General features: G+C 43.7%; 1 protein-coding gene across 1 annotated transcript in view; it reads left to right on the plus strand.

Annotated features, from left to right (window-relative positions):
* HMCN1 (hemicentin 1) overlaps positions 1-20,187 on the plus strand; it is a 173,309-nt gene that overhangs the window by 92,496 nt on the left and 60,626 nt on the right. The window contains exons 36-46 of the mRNA XM_058842962.1: positions 630-753; positions 2,031-2,132; positions 3,855-4,007; positions 7,066-7,217; positions 7,977-8,100; positions 11,973-12,148; positions 12,438-12,534; positions 14,609-14,731; positions 16,993-17,154; positions 17,782-18,063; positions 18,490-18,657. Of these exons, the coding sequence (XP_058698945.1) occupies positions 630-753; positions 2,031-2,132; positions 3,855-4,007; positions 7,066-7,217; positions 7,977-8,100; positions 11,973-12,148; positions 12,438-12,534; positions 14,609-14,731; positions 16,993-17,154; positions 17,782-18,063; positions 18,490-18,657 (1,663 nt within the window). The remainder of the gene's footprint in view (positions 1-629; positions 754-2,030; positions 2,133-3,854; positions 4,008-7,065; positions 7,218-7,976; positions 8,101-11,972; positions 12,149-12,437; positions 12,535-14,608; positions 14,732-16,992; positions 17,155-17,781; positions 18,064-18,489; positions 18,658-20,187) is intronic.

The raw sequence follows: 20,187 nt of genomic DNA on the forward strand, positions 1-20,187 counted from the left end.
GTGATACAAAAGGGCTTAAGAGTCATCCTGCAGAGTGAGGGGCTTTTTACCTGATTGGGGTGGTGTCTCAGGTAATATCAGTGTTCAATAGACTGAATCCCACTAGACACTATCAAGAGAGTCTGTGACTGGAAATTCAGAATCTGTCTCCTTCCAGTTGTACTTTGCCCTTCAAGGTCAGATGGTTATCTGCTGATTGTGAGATGGCTCTAGCCACTCATCCCTGTAAGATAGGATTAGCTGAGCTGTTCTGTAATTACTGCAGCAGCTACCTGTAATTCCCTTCTTTTGGTGAGATCCTGCCTTTCCATGAAGAGCCCTTCCCAGTGCTCACATGGTCCAGGAGTGAGTGCTTGCAGTGGCTTTGATTTCCCATGGCTGGAGCAGTTTTTGGCACCTTGCCTGCAGTTTCCTCTCCCTTCCTGCCTCTTGCCAACCAGGTCTTCTCATACCTGTACAGCTCCTGATGCTGCTGTTCCAGGGACACTGAAATCTCTGACCCAGCAGTTTCCTCATTCCATGAGCCAGGGTTGGGAGGGATGAGCCCGGTTGTGTCCACTTGCCCTCTCGCCAAGTGGCTGTGCTGGGGGCAGCGGTGTCACACGGCTCCTCTCTGTGTTTGGGAACAGCTGGAGGCCTCAGGCCGTGTCCTGCAGCTTGGCAAGGCCCTGCCTGGAGACGCCGCCCGCTACACCTGTGTGGCCACCAACGCTGCGGGGGAGGCCCAGCAGCACACCTGGCTCCACGTGCACGGTAATGCGGCCACACGGGGCTGCCCATGCAGCTCTTGCACCTTGGCTCACTTTGCTCTGGCTTTGCTCCTGACTCTGCACATCCACCTCTCAGTTCTCTTTCTCTGTCCCACTCCGTTAGTAAGGAGTATGGGGAAAAACTGGCTTTTGTAGGGGTTGGCCTCTCTCCTGTAATACCAAAGGACACGAATGAATAAATGAATGTCTTTCCAAATACCTCTGCTGCTCAGGTATCCCAAAAAGCCAAAGACATTCCTACTAACCCACCCCTCAGAAGGGTACTCTGTGTTTCTGAAGCAATGTGTGATATAGCACCACTGGCATTACTAATTTTATCTAAACTTTTTGTGGATATTGGTATTCCCCATGACCCTGGGGAATAGGAAATTTTTACAGGAATAACTTTTCTGAGAAAGGAACATTTTCTTATGAGGGGAGTTTTCAGCCTGTTTAAAAGGAATTTTCTTTTGCTGATAAAAACAGTATAAAAAGAATCAGGGAAACTCAAGAAGTTGTTGTTTGCATCTGATTTTTAATAAATGCTCTCACCATGATTTAGGAATATTTGGCTCAGAAGTGGTCATGAAGTGTTGTGCATTGCTTATGTGACCCAGTCCTCAAAGGAGGTGTGGGAATCCTCATGAGGTACAGGAATAGGCTGTGGCAATATTCTCACAGAGTATGGCTATGTTGACTTTTATTGCCAAACCAAGCCAATAACTGGAAAATGTTAAATTGAAGTGAGGAGAGGTTGCAGGGTCTCTGTGGATGTGACTTAGAAGGAGAAGCCACATTCAGACTGTGATAATTGCATTGCAACTAATTTCAGCTCTCCTTTGCTGTCAGTCTTCATGTTCAAACTGTCATTATCTGGCATTTCTTTCATATTTCAGATTTTGGAACTTCAGGAAGGTAAAAAACTGTCTACAACCACTCAGTTTACTATCACCAGGCGAAGTGAGAGGAGCTTTCCAGAAGAAAGAATTGCTGTTCTGTGTTGTGTACCCAATACTTGCAAATCTACTTTTAAGTTCTGAAAAAAATGAAAATTAACAAAAATAATGTTTTATTCCTCTTACCACTAATGTGATTATATAATTAGAGAGTATTCCCATTTCAGAGATGAACTTTCTGGAGAAATTCCTTTGTCACCCAGCAGTTGAAGCTTGTGCAACTCATTGCCCAAAGTTTTTCCATGGGTTCATGACTTTGTGATTGGATGCTCTGCTAGCTGGGTGGCTGAATTAATGAAAACCTGATGGTTTTGTCTTTTCCCAGAACCTCCCATTCTGAAAGATGCAGGAAAAATATTAAATGAAACGGTGGTGGTGAACAATCCAATCCATCTTGAATGCAGAGCATCTGGGAACCCTCTGCCAGGTACCCACGTGCACCTTGGGGAACATCTCATAAAGGCTTTCACTTTCATGTGTCTTTGGAAAATAATAGATATGTAATGTAATGGAGCTAATTGTGTGATTTTAAACCAGGTAGAAACTGTGTGATGAGAAATGTCCATGTATGGGCAGACATGTCAGAAGAATTGAAGAATTCAGTGATCCCTGATAAATGAGTGAAAACATATCACAAGGATAATCTGTTCCTTTGTGATGCCCTGTCCACAGGCAAGAGCACTACGTGATTTCTGCTGAACGAGCTTTAAACACATCCTCTTCGATCTCCTGTCAGTTCAGTATTTTTTAGTGTAAGGCAGATCTGAAATACTCATGGATTGAGTGTTCCTGTCAAGTGTGCCCATGTCTAGGACTTTTCTAATGTGTTTTTTGTTAGCTGGTAAGATATAAAATTATGTATTATTATGAGAGCAATTTTCTGTATTAATTATTGTAGAGCAGAACAGGGGAATAGTTACTAAGAGCTTGTATCTAGTATAGCAAATTATTCTCATGCTGATTATAGCAACATTTTCAGAAGAAAGGTGTTATTACATTTCAGATATGCATCCAGCTTCTCCTTTTCTGCCTTTTTAATAATTAATTCACAGTATTATTTTGTGGAATAATTTATACTTGCATAAAAAAATTAAAATATTGAGGAAATAAAATGTTATAAAAGCATAAGAACTTTATATCTATTTTACACTCCTTTTAATTTTTTTTTTCTCCTTTTATCTTCCAGATATTGAGTTATTTTAGAACAAACAATTAGAACTATGTATTTCAGATAATTTATGCAATAAGTACAGTTTGGTCACCCCTGGTGTGATGTGATGGCACATCTTATTGTCAAGATATAACATAAGTCAGGAAAGTGAGAGCACAGCATCCCACTGGAAAAGAGAGAAGTGATGTGCAAGTCTTATCCATCAGTCAGGCCAGAGCACTTAGTAGTTGTAAATCTTTGCCCAAAACCTCTTTTGCATTACACATAATCCTTCCAAGAGCAATAATTTCATCTGAGTAGTAAAGTGGTGCCAGCAAAGCCTCAGTGACCCACTGCCCTGATGGATGGTGCCATCTTTTGACTGAGATGCAAAATTTGCATATTTTCTTGGTTGTCAACTTCCTATAAAATTTTCTTTTGCAGTAACACCAAGTTTTCTGTTCTTTAGTTTCAGTTTTTCAACTGATTCTTTGTCCCAGGTAGTTCAGTTTAATGTAGTGATAATTTAGGGTAAAAGGTAAAAAAAAATTGATATTTATTATAGAATCCCTGTATGGTTTGGGTTGGAAGGGATCTGAAAGCTCATGTCCTTCCATCCCCCTGCCATGGGCAGGGATGCCTTCATATTTTTGTGTGGTTTTAAACAGCTGTTCTTTACCTTGATGTAAGATAAGTAAATTTCCTATAATTTGCTTTGTGTGCTAATTTCTCAATTTCAGAACACTTTTCCCTAAATATATGTGGTGTGTGGATGATAGTGCCAAATTTCCTGTTGAGTTGTGGGGCATAGTATTTTTGTACAAATCTTCCCATTTCCTAATTTTCTGTTACATTTTACTATTCTTAAATCACGATTAACACTGCCATTGACTGTTAAACGTTGGCGTGTGCGTGAAAGCTGAGGTGGGTGGTGTAACAGCTCTGTGGTGCCATGTTTGTTGGGGTTGTCAGTGATTTGTCCCCGTTCCTCCCCCACAGCCGTGTCCTGGTCCAAAGACGGGCGTGCGCTGGGGGACAGGGGACAGGTGCTGCACATTGAGGGCGCGCAGGTGGCCGACTCCGGCCTCTACAGGTGCCTGGCTGCCAACGTCGCGGGCACGGCAGAGCTGCTTTACAGTCTCCAGGTCCATGGTGAGTGCAGAACCATGGAATTATCACTCTTGGAGCCTGGGAAATACTTCTGACAGCATTGAGTCTCCAACTGTTCCCCCAGTGCTGCTAAGGTCAGCACTGACCCCTGTCTCCAAGTGCTACATCCACATGACTTTTAATTCCCTCCAGGGATGGGGACCCCACCACTGCTCTGGGTGGCTGTGCCAGTGTCTGACTACCCTATCCACGAACTTGTCCCAGTGTCCAAATTAACCTCCCTACCCCCAGCACAATTTGAGGTTGTTTCCTATTGCCCTGTATTGTGACACTTGGGAATAACACATGCAAGCTCCACCTTTGCTTTCCTCCTTTTCCAGTCTGCTTGACAGACTTGGTGTCACTCATCACATGATCACAGAATCTCAGAGTGGTTTGGGTTGGAAGGGACCTTAAAGCCCATCCAGTGCCACCCTCTCCACTAGGCAGAGACTAGACAATAGGCAGAGACACCTTTCACTAGCCCAGGTTGCTCCAACCCCTGTCCAGCCTGGCCTGGGGCACTTCCAGGGATCCAGGGGCAGCCACAGCCGCTCTGGGAATTCCATTCCAGGGCCCTCACCACCCTCACAGCCAGGAATTCCTTCCCAATATCCCATCTAACCCTGCCCTCTGGCAGTGGGAAGCCATTCCCCCTTGTCCTGGCACTCCATGCTCTTCACTCTTCTGTTCTCTCACTGACATTAGAATAGGTGTTTTGAACACAGAAAATGTGCCAAGGGAAGGCATTTCTAATAAGAATGAATTTGTGGAAGAGGTATTTTGTTTAAGGTATCACTTGAGCAATTTAGAGGGCCTGGCAGTTGCTGGGGTTTGTTGTAGGTGACTTTGGAGCTCACAGTAGACAAAGGACACAGATCAAATGCTCTTTCATAATCCAAGAGTTTTAAAGAAAAATGTGCTCTGTCTAAGAAGATGAAGTAGAAGTGTGGGTGTTTGCTGACATGAGGCTCCTGAGCAAAAGCAAAAACCTCACTTGGAGGTTTTCCAGTGATTTTAGTGGCTTTTGGATGTGGCCATAATCCAAATTCTTATCTTTGATACATGCATGTGCATGTAGCTGCTTTTCTGTGGGAGTCTTCCATACAAAAGTGTGGCCCAAATTTGGCACAATGTCCCCAGCTGAGATGCACACACAGTATATAGTTCCTACTAATGTTAATTAATGACCTTGAGCAGTGTTTTTCCATGGATTTAATGACCATCATGGAAAAAACTGATGGCACAAGACACAGTCAAAGGCAATTAACCCCACCCAGTGATTAATTCCCAGGAAATCCTTCGAGCTACGGCCATTATTTTAGTTAAATGGAAAATAACCCCTCAGTACTCGTGTGTCTTTTTAGGGGTGGTGGAATTTCAGCAAACACGTCCAGAGTTTTCTAGGGAACTAAAATTTTCTGACTAAGACACAGAACTTCCCCTTCTAGAACAGAGTATATGTAGTTGCAGCCACGACTAATGGCATCAAAGTAACTAATTGCATAGACCCCCTGTCCATGAACCTGCTTTGTTCAGCTGGTGTCCTGCCAGGCTGACAGTAGAGAGGTGCTGGAATTCACCATCCACAGGTTTATTGTCCCCATCCTTGGAGTTTATGAGTTGGAGAAGACAAAACTTGAGCATTTTGCCCTCTTTACCGGTGGAAGCAGTGACTTATTAATGAAGAGCAGGCTCAAATGCCAGGTACTGAAAGTTGTGCTGCATTTATGAGAAAGCTGCTCTAGATTTCCATGAGCACCTGCCTTGGTCAGCTACTGGTCTTATTCACCAATTTCTGTTGTTAATAGTGTTAACAGATCTTCTTGGCATTAAAAACAATGCTTGATAGAGCAGGCTTAACACTTAGTGGAACCAGGTAGGCCAACTGAAGGAAGCAGGTGGAATTCCAGTTTAGTTAGAATTCATAGGATTACATTGTATTCATTTTTTTCACTTCTTTCTCCCCGCTACAGCTTTCTCAGGCATGCACTGCAGTAGGAGGAACTCTATGTGTGGGGAAAGGATTGAAAAATTATGAAATCTTGTGCCTTTTTTCTGCCATTACTTCTATTACTGAGATGTATGCACGAGTGAGGAGAGTCACATAACCATGGAATGTTTTGGGTTAGAAGGGACCTTAAAGCCCATCCAGTTCCACCCCCTGCCATGGCCAGGTACACCTTCCACTATCCCAGACTGCTCCAAGCCGTGTCCAGCCTGGCCTTGGACACTTCCAGGGATCCAGGGGCAGCCACAACTTGAGTTACAGGCTCTTAGAGGTTTCTAAATTCATTAATTAATATTATTTTAAGTTCAGAATGTTATGCATATTATCTCCCCTCACACAGGGGGATGTGTATGAGTAGCTCACCATTATCATGTCTTTGCAGGAGTGACTTTAAACACTAAGTTTTCATCTGATACTGACTTTTAAACTTTATCACTAATTTAGTAGTGGTAGGAACAAATAGAATAATTTTGATTCTGCTAGTATATGAAACATCTTCCTTTTTTAATGGTTCTTGTCTCCCTTTTACCAGAGCCCTACAACATTTGCTAGACTGTGTGCCTAGAGTAAGTGTAGATGTTCTATTGCAATGTTCTGTGTCATCAGAGAGGCAGATGTTTTCCAGTCTAATCTGGTAAATGTTTCCATATGCTCTGCCAGGCCAATTTATCACTCTGTGTATGGATTTGCTTTATGTGGTTATATGGTAAACTGCTTTCTTTAATCCCCACCACTCCTAACGTCTTTCACAAGGTCTAAATGGAATAGTAGAAAAGTTTGAGGGAATGTTTTCTGGCTTTATGTTATGGTTCCTGGGTTCCACAGCTGTCTTCTGGGCTGTGGGCCCAGTCCCACATACCTTGCTCACTGTAGTTTCACTGCAGTCATCTGCCTGCTCATGCTAGGGAAGAGCATGAGCAAAGATGTGACACAGCTCAGCAGGAATAACGAAAGAGAAATAAGATCCAAAACTAGGCAGCCTATTTAATTTCACTGTGATTAATACTCTTATGTAGCTGTTACAGCCCTTTTTCTGTGGGTTTTTTTCAGTCCCCCCATCCATCTCTGGCAGTAGTGACCGGGTAACAGTGGTGGTCAATAATCCAGTGAGACTGGAGTGTGAAGCCAGAGGGATCCCTGCCCCTATCCTGACGTGGCTGAAGGATGGGAGCCCTGTGTCCAGTGTCAGCAACGGACTCCAGGTACCAGGATCAGATCCTGCTCTGTGGTGTTCTCTGTTGTGGGAGGAAGCTTTTAAGTCAATGCAGTTTAATGGAAAGAGAGTAAATTGGAGGATTTGGAATAATAATACAAGGCCTTTTGCTCTGGGTTGTTTGTGTGAGTTTAGCTCCTGTACTGTGGAAGACAGAGATATATTGAAATAAAGTGTTCCTTTCAGCTGATGTCATATTTAGTAAGTTTACATCAACAAATTTTCCACTTATTGGGAAGAAGAGGAAATCGGGCCAAATTCCTCTGCTGAAGGAATCTGGAGCTTATTACATATAACAATAAAAGAAAACCTTTCTTATATATTTGATATAAGGAGATATTTCGAAGTAAATATCTCCTTATAAAATGAGGTATAATGAGAAGCTGTGGTTGGGTTTTGGAAGTCAATTTTATAATCTGAAAGGGAAGAGGGGGCATTTGTGTTCTGTGGGGACGGCTCAGAGTGCAGATGAAAGCTGTGACAGCATGTTTGAAGCTGGTGGGAGGGAAGGGGAGGGAGGGCTGTCCAGATCCTGCAAAGGCTTGAGAATGCCAGGAATTCCCTAGGGACTGGCACGAAATTAGAGTTTTGCTTTCGCAAGTCTGGATGAGGAGAGAGCACTGGAGTGCAGGGAGATGCTGGGAAGCAGTGGCAAAACAAATGTTCCATTTTGAAATGAACCCTAAGAGCTCCCCTTGCCTGTCTTTGACCCTGGGGCGTGCCTGAGGGTGCTGTGGTTTGGTTGCAGGTCCTCTCGGGGGGCAGGGGGCTGGCACTGCCCAGTGCCCAGCTCAGTGACACAGGGACATACACGTGTGTGGCAGTCAACGCTGCGGGGGAGAGCCAGAGGGACATCGACCTCCGTGTTTATGGTGAGTGACAAATGTCTTTCTTTTGGTTCTGAGGGCTGTTCTTGAAGCTTTTAGTTTAACACACTGGGCCCAGACCCTGAGCAGCACTGAGTAAAAACAGTCCCAATCTGTAATGGAAGGCCAGGTGAGGAGGAGGGGTTTGTGTATGGAAGTTAAAATACATATATGGACATTCACTCTCATTTACTAAAGCATGTAGATGTGTCCTTTTGTGTATCCTTAAAGAAATGTAAATTCACTGCTGCAGTTACAAGTTTAATGCATAAAAGCTCATTTACGAATGATGAAAGAAAATACGTGTTTGTAAAAACCTGGTAGATCTGCCAGGTGAGACATATTCTTGGGGCCAGTGCTCTGTTTTGTGTACTGGGGATTTACTGACCACCAGCAGTAGGTACTGGGAGCTCCCCATCCCGCTCTGCAGTTCCCATGCCATTCCCAAGCCTTGCTCTGCCTGCCTAAATGGAGGGGACTCTTAGTGCTAAGTAGTGATACTGTGTTGAGCCCAGCCAGTCAGCTCTATCTCCTTCAAGGAGCAGAAAAGGAGTGTTTTTTTTAGTTTGTCAGTTTTCCAGATGATCAATAAGTTAATTCTGAAATCTTCTTGCCTGAACTTGTGTAAATTCATCCTCCCTTCTGATTTGTGCAATGCTCTCAGACGCATGCTGGGATTATTGGGGATGTCCTGTGCAGGATTTTGGTGATCCCCATGGGCCCCTTCCAAATCAGGATAGTCTATGATTCTATGCTTTCTTTTAACTTGTATGAATTTCATCCTGGGTTTTTTGTAACTTGTATCAGATGCCGTTTCATATTCATAGAATGGTTTGGGATTAAAGGGAGCTTTAAAGGTCACCCAGTCCTACCGTGTGCCATGGGCAGGGACACCTCCCCCTATCCCAGGTTGCTCCAAGCCCCATCCAACCTGGCCGTGGACACGTCCAGGGATCCAGGGGCAGCCACAGCTTCTCTGGGCACCCTTTGCCAGGGCCTCCCACCCTCACAGGGAAGAATTCCTTCCCAGTATCCCATCTGACCCTGCCCTGTGGAAGGCACTCCTAGTTGTCCTGTCCCTCCAGGCCCTTGTCCCAAGTTCCTCTCGAGTTCTCCTGGAGCCTCTTCAGGCACTGGAACGGTCCCTAAGGTCAGCCCATGTTGTGTTCTCAAGAGCCTGTGTGTGCTGTGCCAGCAGGGATGCCAGAGAGTGTGACTGTAGCAGGTTTTGAGTTCCCTTAGACAGTTCAGAGAATTTGTCCAGCAGTGAAAAGAGGACGAACAACAATCTGACATTGTTTTAGAAATGTTATGGTACCAGATGTGTAGAGAGACATTTGGAGTTGAGGCACCTTTGTGGTTTTGGTTCTGCTTTCAGTAGGTCAGTGGAGTCTGTCAGTCTCAGCATTGTGGCAGTCCCATGTGGAAGACCTTGCAAGAAAAGTTAGGAGTTTGGATGAGTTCTAAGCAGGGGCAGCTGGCCAAGTTATTTATTCCTGAATTCGGCTTTCAGAATTGTCTCTCTTGGTTAGAGTACCCCTGACTAAAATCCTGGTGACTTCTGCATCTGGAAGGGGCAGTTCAGAAACCCAGGAGTCTGTTGTGGCAAGTAAGCCTAAGTCAGTTAATATAGTCTGGAACATTTTATGTCTAGAGTAAGGAATACCATGGTCTCTGTTGGAGTTTGAGGACAGGTGTGTATGTCTGTGTAGTGTGACACAGATATATTTATTATTCCTCTTTTATTTTCTGGAACCTCTGCCCGTTTTAGCTGGAGGAAATGAAAAGAGTTAGGAGTTGTGTATGTTTAAAATTAACGTTATATTAGAAGCTGGGCAGAGTTGAGCTCAGCTGCAGGACCAGCTTGAGAGAGGCTGTCACCAAAAAGTCTGATGGCTCTTCAGACTTGCCTCATAAGGGCAATCTAATTAAGAAGCCACAGGAGGAAAATAATTTGGAGTTGAGCTGGAGCTGGGTCTGTTGGAAATGTGCCCTGAGCCAGGAGTTGGAACCAGCTTGGTTACTTACAGTTACTATGAGCATAATTAGATTAATTTTAAACTTCATTCCTTCAGAAATAAATGTTTTAGTGTCTTTGTGTCATAAACTCAATTTCCTTTTGAGCATATTTCAATTCATTGAGCTGGGAGGAGAAGTAACTGGTTGAAAAGTCTTTGGACATAAATTTGCCTTCTGCAGGAATGGATCAGCTTCCAGTTTTCAGTTCCACAATACTCATAAAGAATCTGGACCTTTGTGAGTTCTAGGAAGAAAAAAAAATAAACCGTTTTTTTTTTTTTTCATTTACTATATTTCTTATCCACAGGGAACAGGCTTTTCCCTAAACTATTTCCAAACTGTGAAATCAGCAGCTCTGTTCTGTACTTCCTGGGCAAGAAATACAAAGCTTGATTCTTCCCAGTCTTTTCAGGCCACCTGGAGATCTGTCTTGCAGTCTCCTAAGTATTGCTTTGGGACGCGTTCTGGTCTCCCATGTGTGATTGACCTAGTGTGCTTGCTCTCACAGATGGTCCCACTGCTTCCCTTCTCACCCCAGGGTTCTATGCACTCGTACCCTCTGTGTCTGGAGTCATAGATCCCAAAACTAAAGAGCAAAGAAAATGTGACAACAAAAATTCTTATATTTGGTTCTGGTCAATTTTTGGGGGGGCCAGTATTTTGTCTGTGTTCTCTTTGACTCCAGCCATGAGCACTTTCCCTATGGAAAATTGCTGACTTGCTGTGTTCAAGATTAGTTCTCAGTTGCCTTCTCAGTTACTTTTGTTTTTCTGATTGTGGAAACACAAAATTTTAGAATGGGGGGAAAAAATGTGTTTTCTTAAATCCTGATGCTGTTCAAGAGCAGCTAATGAGTTTCAGTTGAAGTGCCTAGTGTTTTAGGATTTTTTTATTTCCACACAGAAAACTTTCATTTCAAAGGGAGATTTTTCTACTGTCTGATTTGGAAATAATAGTGTAATATTGAGATTTTCACTGAACTGTAGGACAAATGTAAATATAGTGCTCAGTGCCAATAACTGCAATAATTAGTAGATACCACACAAACCTGATACATGAGCTAATTGTAGATTATGATTTGTTGATTAAGTCATTAACCCATTTACTTGCTTGCTGGCCATGTAAATTCTCATTTTGTCAGCTGTATTTGGGTATATCTGGACAAATTCTCTGTAAACCAGAGTTTAACTTAAAGCCAAGTATCCTTCTTGGCACTAACAGCTTAAGACATTTTCAGCTTCTGGGGCTAATTGTTATCTCATGAGCTTTTTCACTCAGCAGCTCTTTTTCCTTCTTGAAGGAATGCATTCCCCCATTATTATATACTGGGGATTTTTCTTTCTATCTGTGTTTCAAAGGGTTTTTTTGCTATTCTTGGCTTATCCTTATGATTTCCCTGTAGCTGATACCTCACTAGTGTGTGTTTTGTGTGGAAGATATTCTGTAAATAAAAAAAAATATTATTGTGTTGTTTGTGGTATAAAGGAGACTGAAGTTGTGTGTAGCTGAAGGTGTAAGTGTAATTTTATCTTTGCTAAGTGAAGTTCCTTAACTCCAAATTATGTTTGCTCTGGGAAGTCTTCAATGCCCAAAGGTGCCTTGGTTTGAGCAATAGGACAAGAGGAAGAAGCCTCAGGTTGTGCCACTGGAGGTTCAGGTTGGATATTGGGAAAAATTTCTTGACAGGAAGGATGGTCAGGTACTGTCACTGCTGCCCAGGGCAGGGGTGGAATTGTCATCCCTGGAGGGATTTAAGACCTGTGGCTGTTGCCCCTGGTGATAGTGCTGGGGAATGGTTGTACTCAGTCATCTCAGAGGGTTTTTCTGAGGTAACCAAGTGTGTGATTGTGTTGGTGCAGTTCCCCCTGACATCGTGGGTGAGGAGCAGAACGTGTCAGTGCTGCTGGGCCAGGACCTGGAGCTGCGGTGCCACAGCAGCGCCGTGCCCCCACCCCGCCTGACCTGGCTCAGGGATGGACGGCCCTTGCTGGAGAAACCAGGCTTGAGCATCTCTGGAGATGGGAGTGTGCTGAAGGTAAGCTGGGCAGGCAGGGCGTGTTGGGTTTCCTTCCTGGGGAGCTGCACCCTCCATGGAGGTGGGACTGCATTGGGCTCCTCTGGGGCAGCAGAGAGTAGTGTGTGAGGAGGGAGGGATGTCAGAGACCCTGGTGGTCTGGGTACAGAGCTTGCTGGATTCCTGCTCTATTATTAATATTCAGGGAGACATATGTAAAAATAAAATTGGAACCTGAGGTCCCTATCTCTATACATTTCATGAGTAATTATGCTGGAAGAAGAAACCCAGATTTTCCTTTTGTGCCCAGATTGAAGGAGCTCAAGTGCAGGACACTGGACGCTACACTTGCGAAGCAACAAATGTTGCAGGGAAAACTGAGAAGAACTATAATGTCAATATTTGGGGTAAGATTTATTAAGCTTATTCCAGAAACGGGAATGAAGCTCAGAGCTGAATTGTGATGTGAGACATGGAAATCCTCTGTAGCTCATCAACACACAGTTGCTGAGGCTTGTGCAGGGAGATGTTGTATTTGCTATATTTGAGCAGGCCCAAGACAGTGCACACATCTTCAAATTGCTTTTATTTAGTTCTAAATTAACACTGGTTGCTCCACAGGCCTTTGTTGAGCTTGCAGGAATGAGAGTAGTTAGAGCTGTAACTAGTGAGTGGCAGCATCCCTTCTCATGGCAAAGGGTTGGAATAAGATGATCTTTAAGGTCCCTTCCAGCCTATGCCATTCTGTGATCTATGATTCTGTGATAAATACTTGGGTTTGGATCCAAAACTTTAATGCTATTTAAAGTAATATACCAGCTTTCCACTTACTGAAATGCTGAAGCATCGAAAATTCAGATAAATAAAAGCTGCCTTACCTAGCTTTATTTGCTCTACAAACTTAGTAGTGCTGAGTCATAATAACACCTTTAATAATTCTTTTCAATGGCTCTATGGCAAATGTGGCTTAGGACATTATTTTAATAATTGCTTTTGAGGGGATTTTCTGCACCATCATTTTCTTCTCATATACAAATGGAAATGTCCATGTTTTACTATTATAAATCAATTTCTTGCTTTGGAGTCATACGACTAGAATTACCTATGAGGGTTTGTAATGCTAAAATAACATTTTTTAGTAGAGATTTCAAGTCTGCCATTATTAAAAGACCCATTCATGGCATTTGAGTTAGAGGTGGGTATTGTAGTATCATGCCATTTTCCCATGCAGAAGGAAATATAATTTACTTTTCAGGTCAACCTCCGCTCTCCTCTCTCTCCCCCAGACCTTTGCATAGGAACTTTGCTGGAGGGATTTAGATTTATTCCTTTGTGCAGTAAGACCATTCCAGTAGAATTTGAGTGGAGGGATAATTCTTTGCTGCTTAGCAGCTTTGATGGGATAAGCTTGATAGAAACCACAGGCTGCCTGTGATAGCCATCTGTGGATAATTGTTTGTAATTATAGGTTGCATTTATGCCCCAGCACCCAAAGGCCTCCTTGCCATATTTTGACGTTTTAAATCCAGGAACTGTATCCTTTTGAGGATTAGTGAGATCCTGAGAGCTAAGTATGGATCCAGGAGCCAGCCCATGAGTTAAATTAACAGAATAGCACAGGCTTGTCCTGGCTGGAAGCAGGACAAATAAAGGGTAAAGCAGACAGTATCATAAGGCCCTTGGCAGTGTTGTTTCAAACCCCACAGATCTGGTTGCTGCTGGAGAGCTGGAAGTGTCAGAAGGAGAAGGAGAACCTGGCTATTGTCACATACATTAAAAAAGTGCTGCATAAGTTGTTCACCTGGGAGGTTTTATTTGCCAGGTTAACCTGCATTCTCCTCTGCTTTTTCTCTACCTACTCTTATTTTTATCTCATGAAAATGATTCCGTGATTCCTAAGAGGGAATTAGCCCTTCCATAGGGATTGAACCAAAGTGTTTTAAGACTTTGAGAATCAGAGTAAAACATTGGTCCCTTTTGTCTGCAGCTGGTTTAGAGTCACAGAGCTATAAAGCAAAGTGATCCTTCTATTGCAGGAGGGTGATCAGAGGGGTGGGATCCATAACCTTGGATGTGGCAGCCAGTGTGCTGATGCGGGAAAAATTCAAAGGAAAAATGTAGGCTGAATTTTAAAAGTGGCTGCTGATGATCTCTGGGTTTATGAACTGAGGCCATGAATAAGGCAGGCTCTTAGAGTTGGAGTCACTTAACAAAGTTCCCCAAGCCAGCTTTGTTCAGTGAAGTCCATTAAAGGCAGCCCAAAATAAAGCCTGTGCATGCAGCAGCCCTTAGAGGCCAGAAGGATGGATGCAGTTATTGCCAAGTGTATTCCCTAGCCAGGGCCTGGTTAGCACTGAGGAGACAATCACTGTTATTGCTTCAGAGCTGAATGGGAGAGATTTGCATGAGGGTCATTTGGGGTTTACTGCTGCCTGATAATTGTTGTTTCAAAGGCTGCATTTATTTGGCTTTTCTTTGCAGTGTCACCAAGTATTTCTGGCTCGGATGACAGCTCTCAGCTGACAGTCACTGAAGGGAGTTTGATTAGCCTGATCTGTGAGTCCAGTGGCATCCCACCACCCAGTCTCACCTGGAAAAAGAATGGTGGGTAACTTCCAGCTGTCTGTTTTATAAAGCAAATAGGATCTTTCTGACTGGCTGGGTTTTCTTTTCATCTTGTGTACATTTTGGATGGTGTGTTCTGAGGAGCTCAAATGTGTAGATATCTGCACAGTCCTGACACTGAGTAAAGTGAACTCCAGGAGTGGATTATTTCCTTCTCTGTCTCATCTCTGCTTGGATTAGATATTCCTAGAGGTGCAAGAGAAGTGCAGTGCTGAGATTGCTCAGCTGACAAAAATGAACTGTGGAGCACTTAATATATTTATTTACAATGGGGCAACAGGACAGCAGCACAGTGCCCAGTCCCTGGAGGTGTTCCAGACCAGGGTAGGTGTCTTTTGAGCAAGTGGAAGGTGTCTGGGCCCATGGCAGAGAGTTGGAATGAGATGATCAAACCAATCCCAGAATGGTTTGACCTTAAAGATCAAACCATTCTGGGATTGTAAGACTTGTTTCTGGATCCCAGATGTCAGGGCCAGAGTCACTGGGAGTTCCTTGGTGTGGAGTTGAGTTTCTGCCCTGTGATCCACTGCACAATAGGGGTTCTCTGAGCTGGTTTTAAATCTGCAGCCATGGTATCCTGCCAAGTGGCGAAGATGTGTGTAGTTGTAGTAATTGCTTTGGGGATGCACCAAACCCTTTCTCTCATCCCATCTTGTTCAAAAGTAGTCTGCACACCTTTTGCTTTAGGGGTTAAAGTTACATCACCAAACACATCTTTAGGAATTAGCAGAAAAAGCCAGCTATTTTCAGCACCTTTTAAGCATTGACATGGTTGGAGACAGAATGTAGGACAAAATAGGATAATTTACTCTTCCAGTGTGGTAATTCATGTGTTGTTAATCAATCTTGCTTATATTTGTGTTTTCTAAGCAGCACAATTCAATATGATATGTGCTTGCTTTAATTAATTTTGGCTCATGGAAAGAGCAGGTTTTAAGTACAGAACACTTTTTCCAATGCATAACTTTGTTTAGAGAACAGGAAGTTATTTTTAAACCCTGTCTCTTGGAAGCCAGAAAGGCTTTGTATGATATGTAAATGCACTGCAATGCTAATGTGTGTACACTTAATGGCAGGAAGGAGACTTAAACCTGCTACAAAGTCTAGAAAAGCAGTTAGAGAGGAAGAGGAGTATATTTTTCACCATGTTTGACGTTTGGTGCACTTTGTAAAGTGGACTTAAAATGCACAAGAGGGAAATGAAGATAAAGTTTGTTAGAAGTATCCATGGCAGGTGCATTCCTTCTGTCACAAAGTCTCCCTGCAGTATGGAAAGATGACGATGGATAATCTGAGGTCTCCAGGACTGAAGAATCTGCTCAGAGAATGCAGTGGGGTTTGCTGTCACATTTCTGCTGAGGATTTCCTGAGAAGAAGCCTGTGACACACAACACAGAGATGGTGTGAAATCTGTGAGAAACAATGCTCACTTTTAAAATTTCAAAGGTTTATTAAACCTTAACAAAATACAACAAAAAGACTGAATAAGGAGAAAAAGCAGCACTGGGAGAATAAGACTAAACCAGCATGTGCTCATTTACAAAATGGATGCTCTGCCTTTTATACCCCTAGCCCCTCACAGAGTCTTGTCAACTCCTTCTTTGCTGTCCCTTGGTGGAGATTATTTTCTTACATCTTGATTGGAGGCCAGGTGACATTATGCTGCACCTCCTAGGAACAAGCTGGCCCTCCCCAAATGTCCTGACTACCAAGGCCATACCCTGACAACAGTACAAGGGGGAGGGGGAAGAGGGCTATGGGACAACATATTACAGTAACAAATCTATACATCTATAATACTTCTCTTAACATACACATAATATTCATCCCTTCATTGTGAGAGCTGACTATCGCATTATTCATCTATAACAAACCTAAACTATGCAATTCTAAGCACTGGCACTGCTGGACGAGACAGTTATATACTGAAAAATGAATGATGTTTTACTAAAAGTGCTGAGCTTTCTGTTCAGTGGAGGTGTTCCAAACTCTGGATGGGTGTGAGGGAGAGTCAGTGTGCTTTAGCTTAGGGTATCCCATGGTCAGTGGTTAATACAGAAAGTCCTCAGTATCTGCCTGTGCCAAGTTCCTGCTCTCTGGGAAGACCCTGACAGAGTATTTCTAAAATGGGCAATTGTGCATCTCAGTCCTTTTGAATGAGACAGTGAACTTCACACCACATGATTTTCATTTGCTCCTGGCCACTTGCATGCTTTCATGTGACACAAGGTTTCTTGCAGGCTCTCCTGTGGTGCCGGAGCCATCAGGAAGGGTGCGGGTGCTGTCTGGGGGCAGACAGCTCCAAGTTGCAACTGCTGACAGGTCTGATGCTGCATCTTACACCTGTATTGCTTCAAATGTGGCTGGGAGTGCCACCAAAGAATACAGCCTTCAAGTGTACAGTAAGTGCCAGGAAAACTCTGATCACGATTTGCCAGTTCTGCAATAATGTTAGGGGAGTGTAGGCTGGGCAGTGATACTGAGCTGCAGGGTCTCCAGACACAGTGCTGGCTGTAGGACAATGTAGAGGTGGTTTAAGGAGAATGTTATGTCATTAAAATTTTGGCAATTTGGACCTGTAGCTTGACCAAAATACTGCATATCCCTATTGAAAGTGTACAGTCCACAGACTTAACCCCTTTAGTCTTGTCCCCAAGCTGCATTAGTGATAACAACTGACGGAACTTAGATTTCCCTTCATTCCCTTAGACTTTATTGAATTTTTGTTAGGAATAATAGGAGGTATTTTTGAACAATCCCATAGAGAAGAAAATCTTCCAAAATCTGTACAGATTGACAGTGCTGGGGCAGTCTTCTTTAATTCAGTTTTTTCTCGTTTGAATTTTAAAAATTGCCTGTAAGTTAACATTTTAAAAAGTATTTTTACTTTATGCTGTGGGAGAGGGGAAAAGGAGGTGATTTGCCTTTTACTGGCCCTGCTTCATTGGAAAGTTGACTCAGCAGCAAGTGAAGATTCTGAGGTACAGCTTCCAGTTGACTCCTACACTGTGTCCATTCTTCTTCCCTAGCTCGACCAACTATATCCAACAGTGGTCCCCACCCGTCGGAGGTCGTTGTCACCCAGGGAAGTGAAATATCCCTGGAGTGCGAGGCTCAGGGCATTCCTGAGCCAGCAGTGATGTGGCTGAAGGACGGGCAGGCGCTGGGCAGTGGCAGGGATGTGGCGGTGCTGGCCGGGGGCCGTGTCCTGCGGCTGGAGCGTGCCCGGGTGTCTGACACAGGCCGCTATGTCTGTGTGGCCACCAACGCCGCTGGACTGGCTGACAAGAAATATGACCTCAGCGTCCACGGTGAGTGGGGTCCACCTGGGGCACATGGAAATTCACCACTGGGTGGCCAAGCAATGGTGTGGAGCTCAGTGCACCTACTGGATCTACTGCAGGGGATGCAGCTCCAGTTGCAGTGTTAGGAAAATCCCAAATCCAAGTTTATAACTCCTGAATATTTTAGAATTGTAGCCCTTGTTCTGTTAATATCAGTCTACCCCAAGTTGCTTCATTGCCTGAGATAACCAGGATATAGTATAATTTTGCATGATATTGGGGTGAGTGTCATGGTGAGAAATATTCTGTTCTTGGAGAGAGAAATTAAGGTTTAGCCAAGACCACCCTGCTACTCTCTCTGAGTAAACTAATATTTGGGTGACACAATGTTTTATGAGCAAAATGAATTTGTATTTGCTCTGAAGTATGGCTTTTCCCTACTATTTGCTGTAGTTCCCCCAACTATTGGTGGCTACCTGCAGCTGCCTGAAAACATCAGCACTGTGGAGAAGAATCCCATCTCCCTGGTTTGTGAAGCCTCAGGAATCCCCTTGCCAGCAATAACATGGCTCAAGAATGGGTTGCCCATCACCTTGAATGGCTCGGTGCGAATCCTCTCAGGTACGAAAGCTGGAGGACAGATGGCAGCATCTCACTTTGTCATGGCCAGAAATACACTTCATTAGCTTTCCTATTTATTTTTCTCTACCTCCTCATTTTCACAGTTGTTTCACTGTTTTAAGAGGAAAAATCTTTGATAGAACAAATGACAAAAACCAAAGCACATCTTTAATTTAATTTTTGTGGGTCTTTATATGAAACCAAAGGGAGCCTCAGAGATGAGTCCATGTAAAAGCATTTCTGCTTGTGTTGTTTCTTCAACCTTGGGTTTGCCACTGGCAAGTAGAAATCTTATGACAATAAATTTTGATGAAGTTTCTGATACTCTGTGATAGCCACCATGCAAAGCCTGCACCATGAACCTAAGAAAACTATCCAACAGGTAGAGAGCTGGAAGGTGTTTAAGAGCTTAGCTAAGACTGCATTTGAAGCTGATATTCAGGGTGTTTTAATGAGTGCAGCTTTTAAAGTTACAGATAGTCCTGTCCTCTGCTTTCCCATTTTTGCATATGGTGTGTGGGAAAAGGAGTGGGTGTGTGATTATTTCCCAGTATGAACCTGGCTCTGGGAGCTGCTCTGCATTCCCTTCTGTGTCAAGTTGCGTTTAACAAAAATAACATCTTCTGGGCTTGTTTCTGTCCTGTCTGTTGCTTTCTACACCCACACTAATCTCACCTCCTGGATCTCGAGTCAGGAAGGGAGAGACAAAAAGATGTTTATTGTCTCTGGATGTTGGCTGTGTGGGAGGGGAAACACGCCAGGGATCAGGGCTTTGTTTTCCTCCAAACTTCGTGCTTCGGAAAGCTACACGATGTGGTAGTGAACTGTAGCCAGCATGGCACTTGGAGCTTTATTTGTGCTTGTACAGCTGTAAAAAACAACAAAAATACTCCTCTAATTTTGGAGTTAAATACTTTGGCAAAGCAAGATTTTGGTTCTGTTGATTGAAAACATACTTGGCATTGTAGATAATTTCAGTGTGTGGACAAACTGCTGGCAGCTTTTAGTCCGTTAATTCAGATCATGGAATCACAGAATATCCTGAGCTGGAAGGGACCCACAAGGACCATCCAGTCCAACTCCTGGCCCTTCACAGGACACCCCAACAATCCCATCCAGTGCTTTAGAGCATTGTCCAGTTACTGATGTTTGCTTTTGATGATCCTTCCTGCGTATCTTCTAGGAAAAAGAAAAAAATCCACTGTACCCCACCTGCTTCCCATGTAGGCTGTGCCCTAAGCTGCACATGGGCCTTAAGAAGGAGAGCTTTTGTTTAGCTAAATGTAGAAAATCTGTCCTGCCTCAGCACTGGAGGGCTGGGTATGTTCTGATGTGTGATGCCTGGGAAGGTCACAGTCTCTGGCAGGCAGGTTTCTGCTCCTGCTTTGGCCTTGTGCAGGGGTAGAAGGGAGAAGGGATCAGAGAGACTTGAGGCTGGAAGACTTGAGCCTCCCTCAGTGTCCCAGTACTCCCAATGGCAGGCAGGACTCCTTGGGCAGAGGCACATCCAGTAACCACCTCAGCAGTTTG

The sequence above is a fragment of the Poecile atricapillus genome, chromosome 7 (assembly GCF_030490865.1).
Source record: "Poecile atricapillus isolate bPoeAtr1 chromosome 7, bPoeAtr1.hap1, whole genome shotgun sequence".
NCBI lineage: Eukaryota > Metazoa > Chordata > Aves > Passeriformes > Paridae > Poecile > Poecile atricapillus.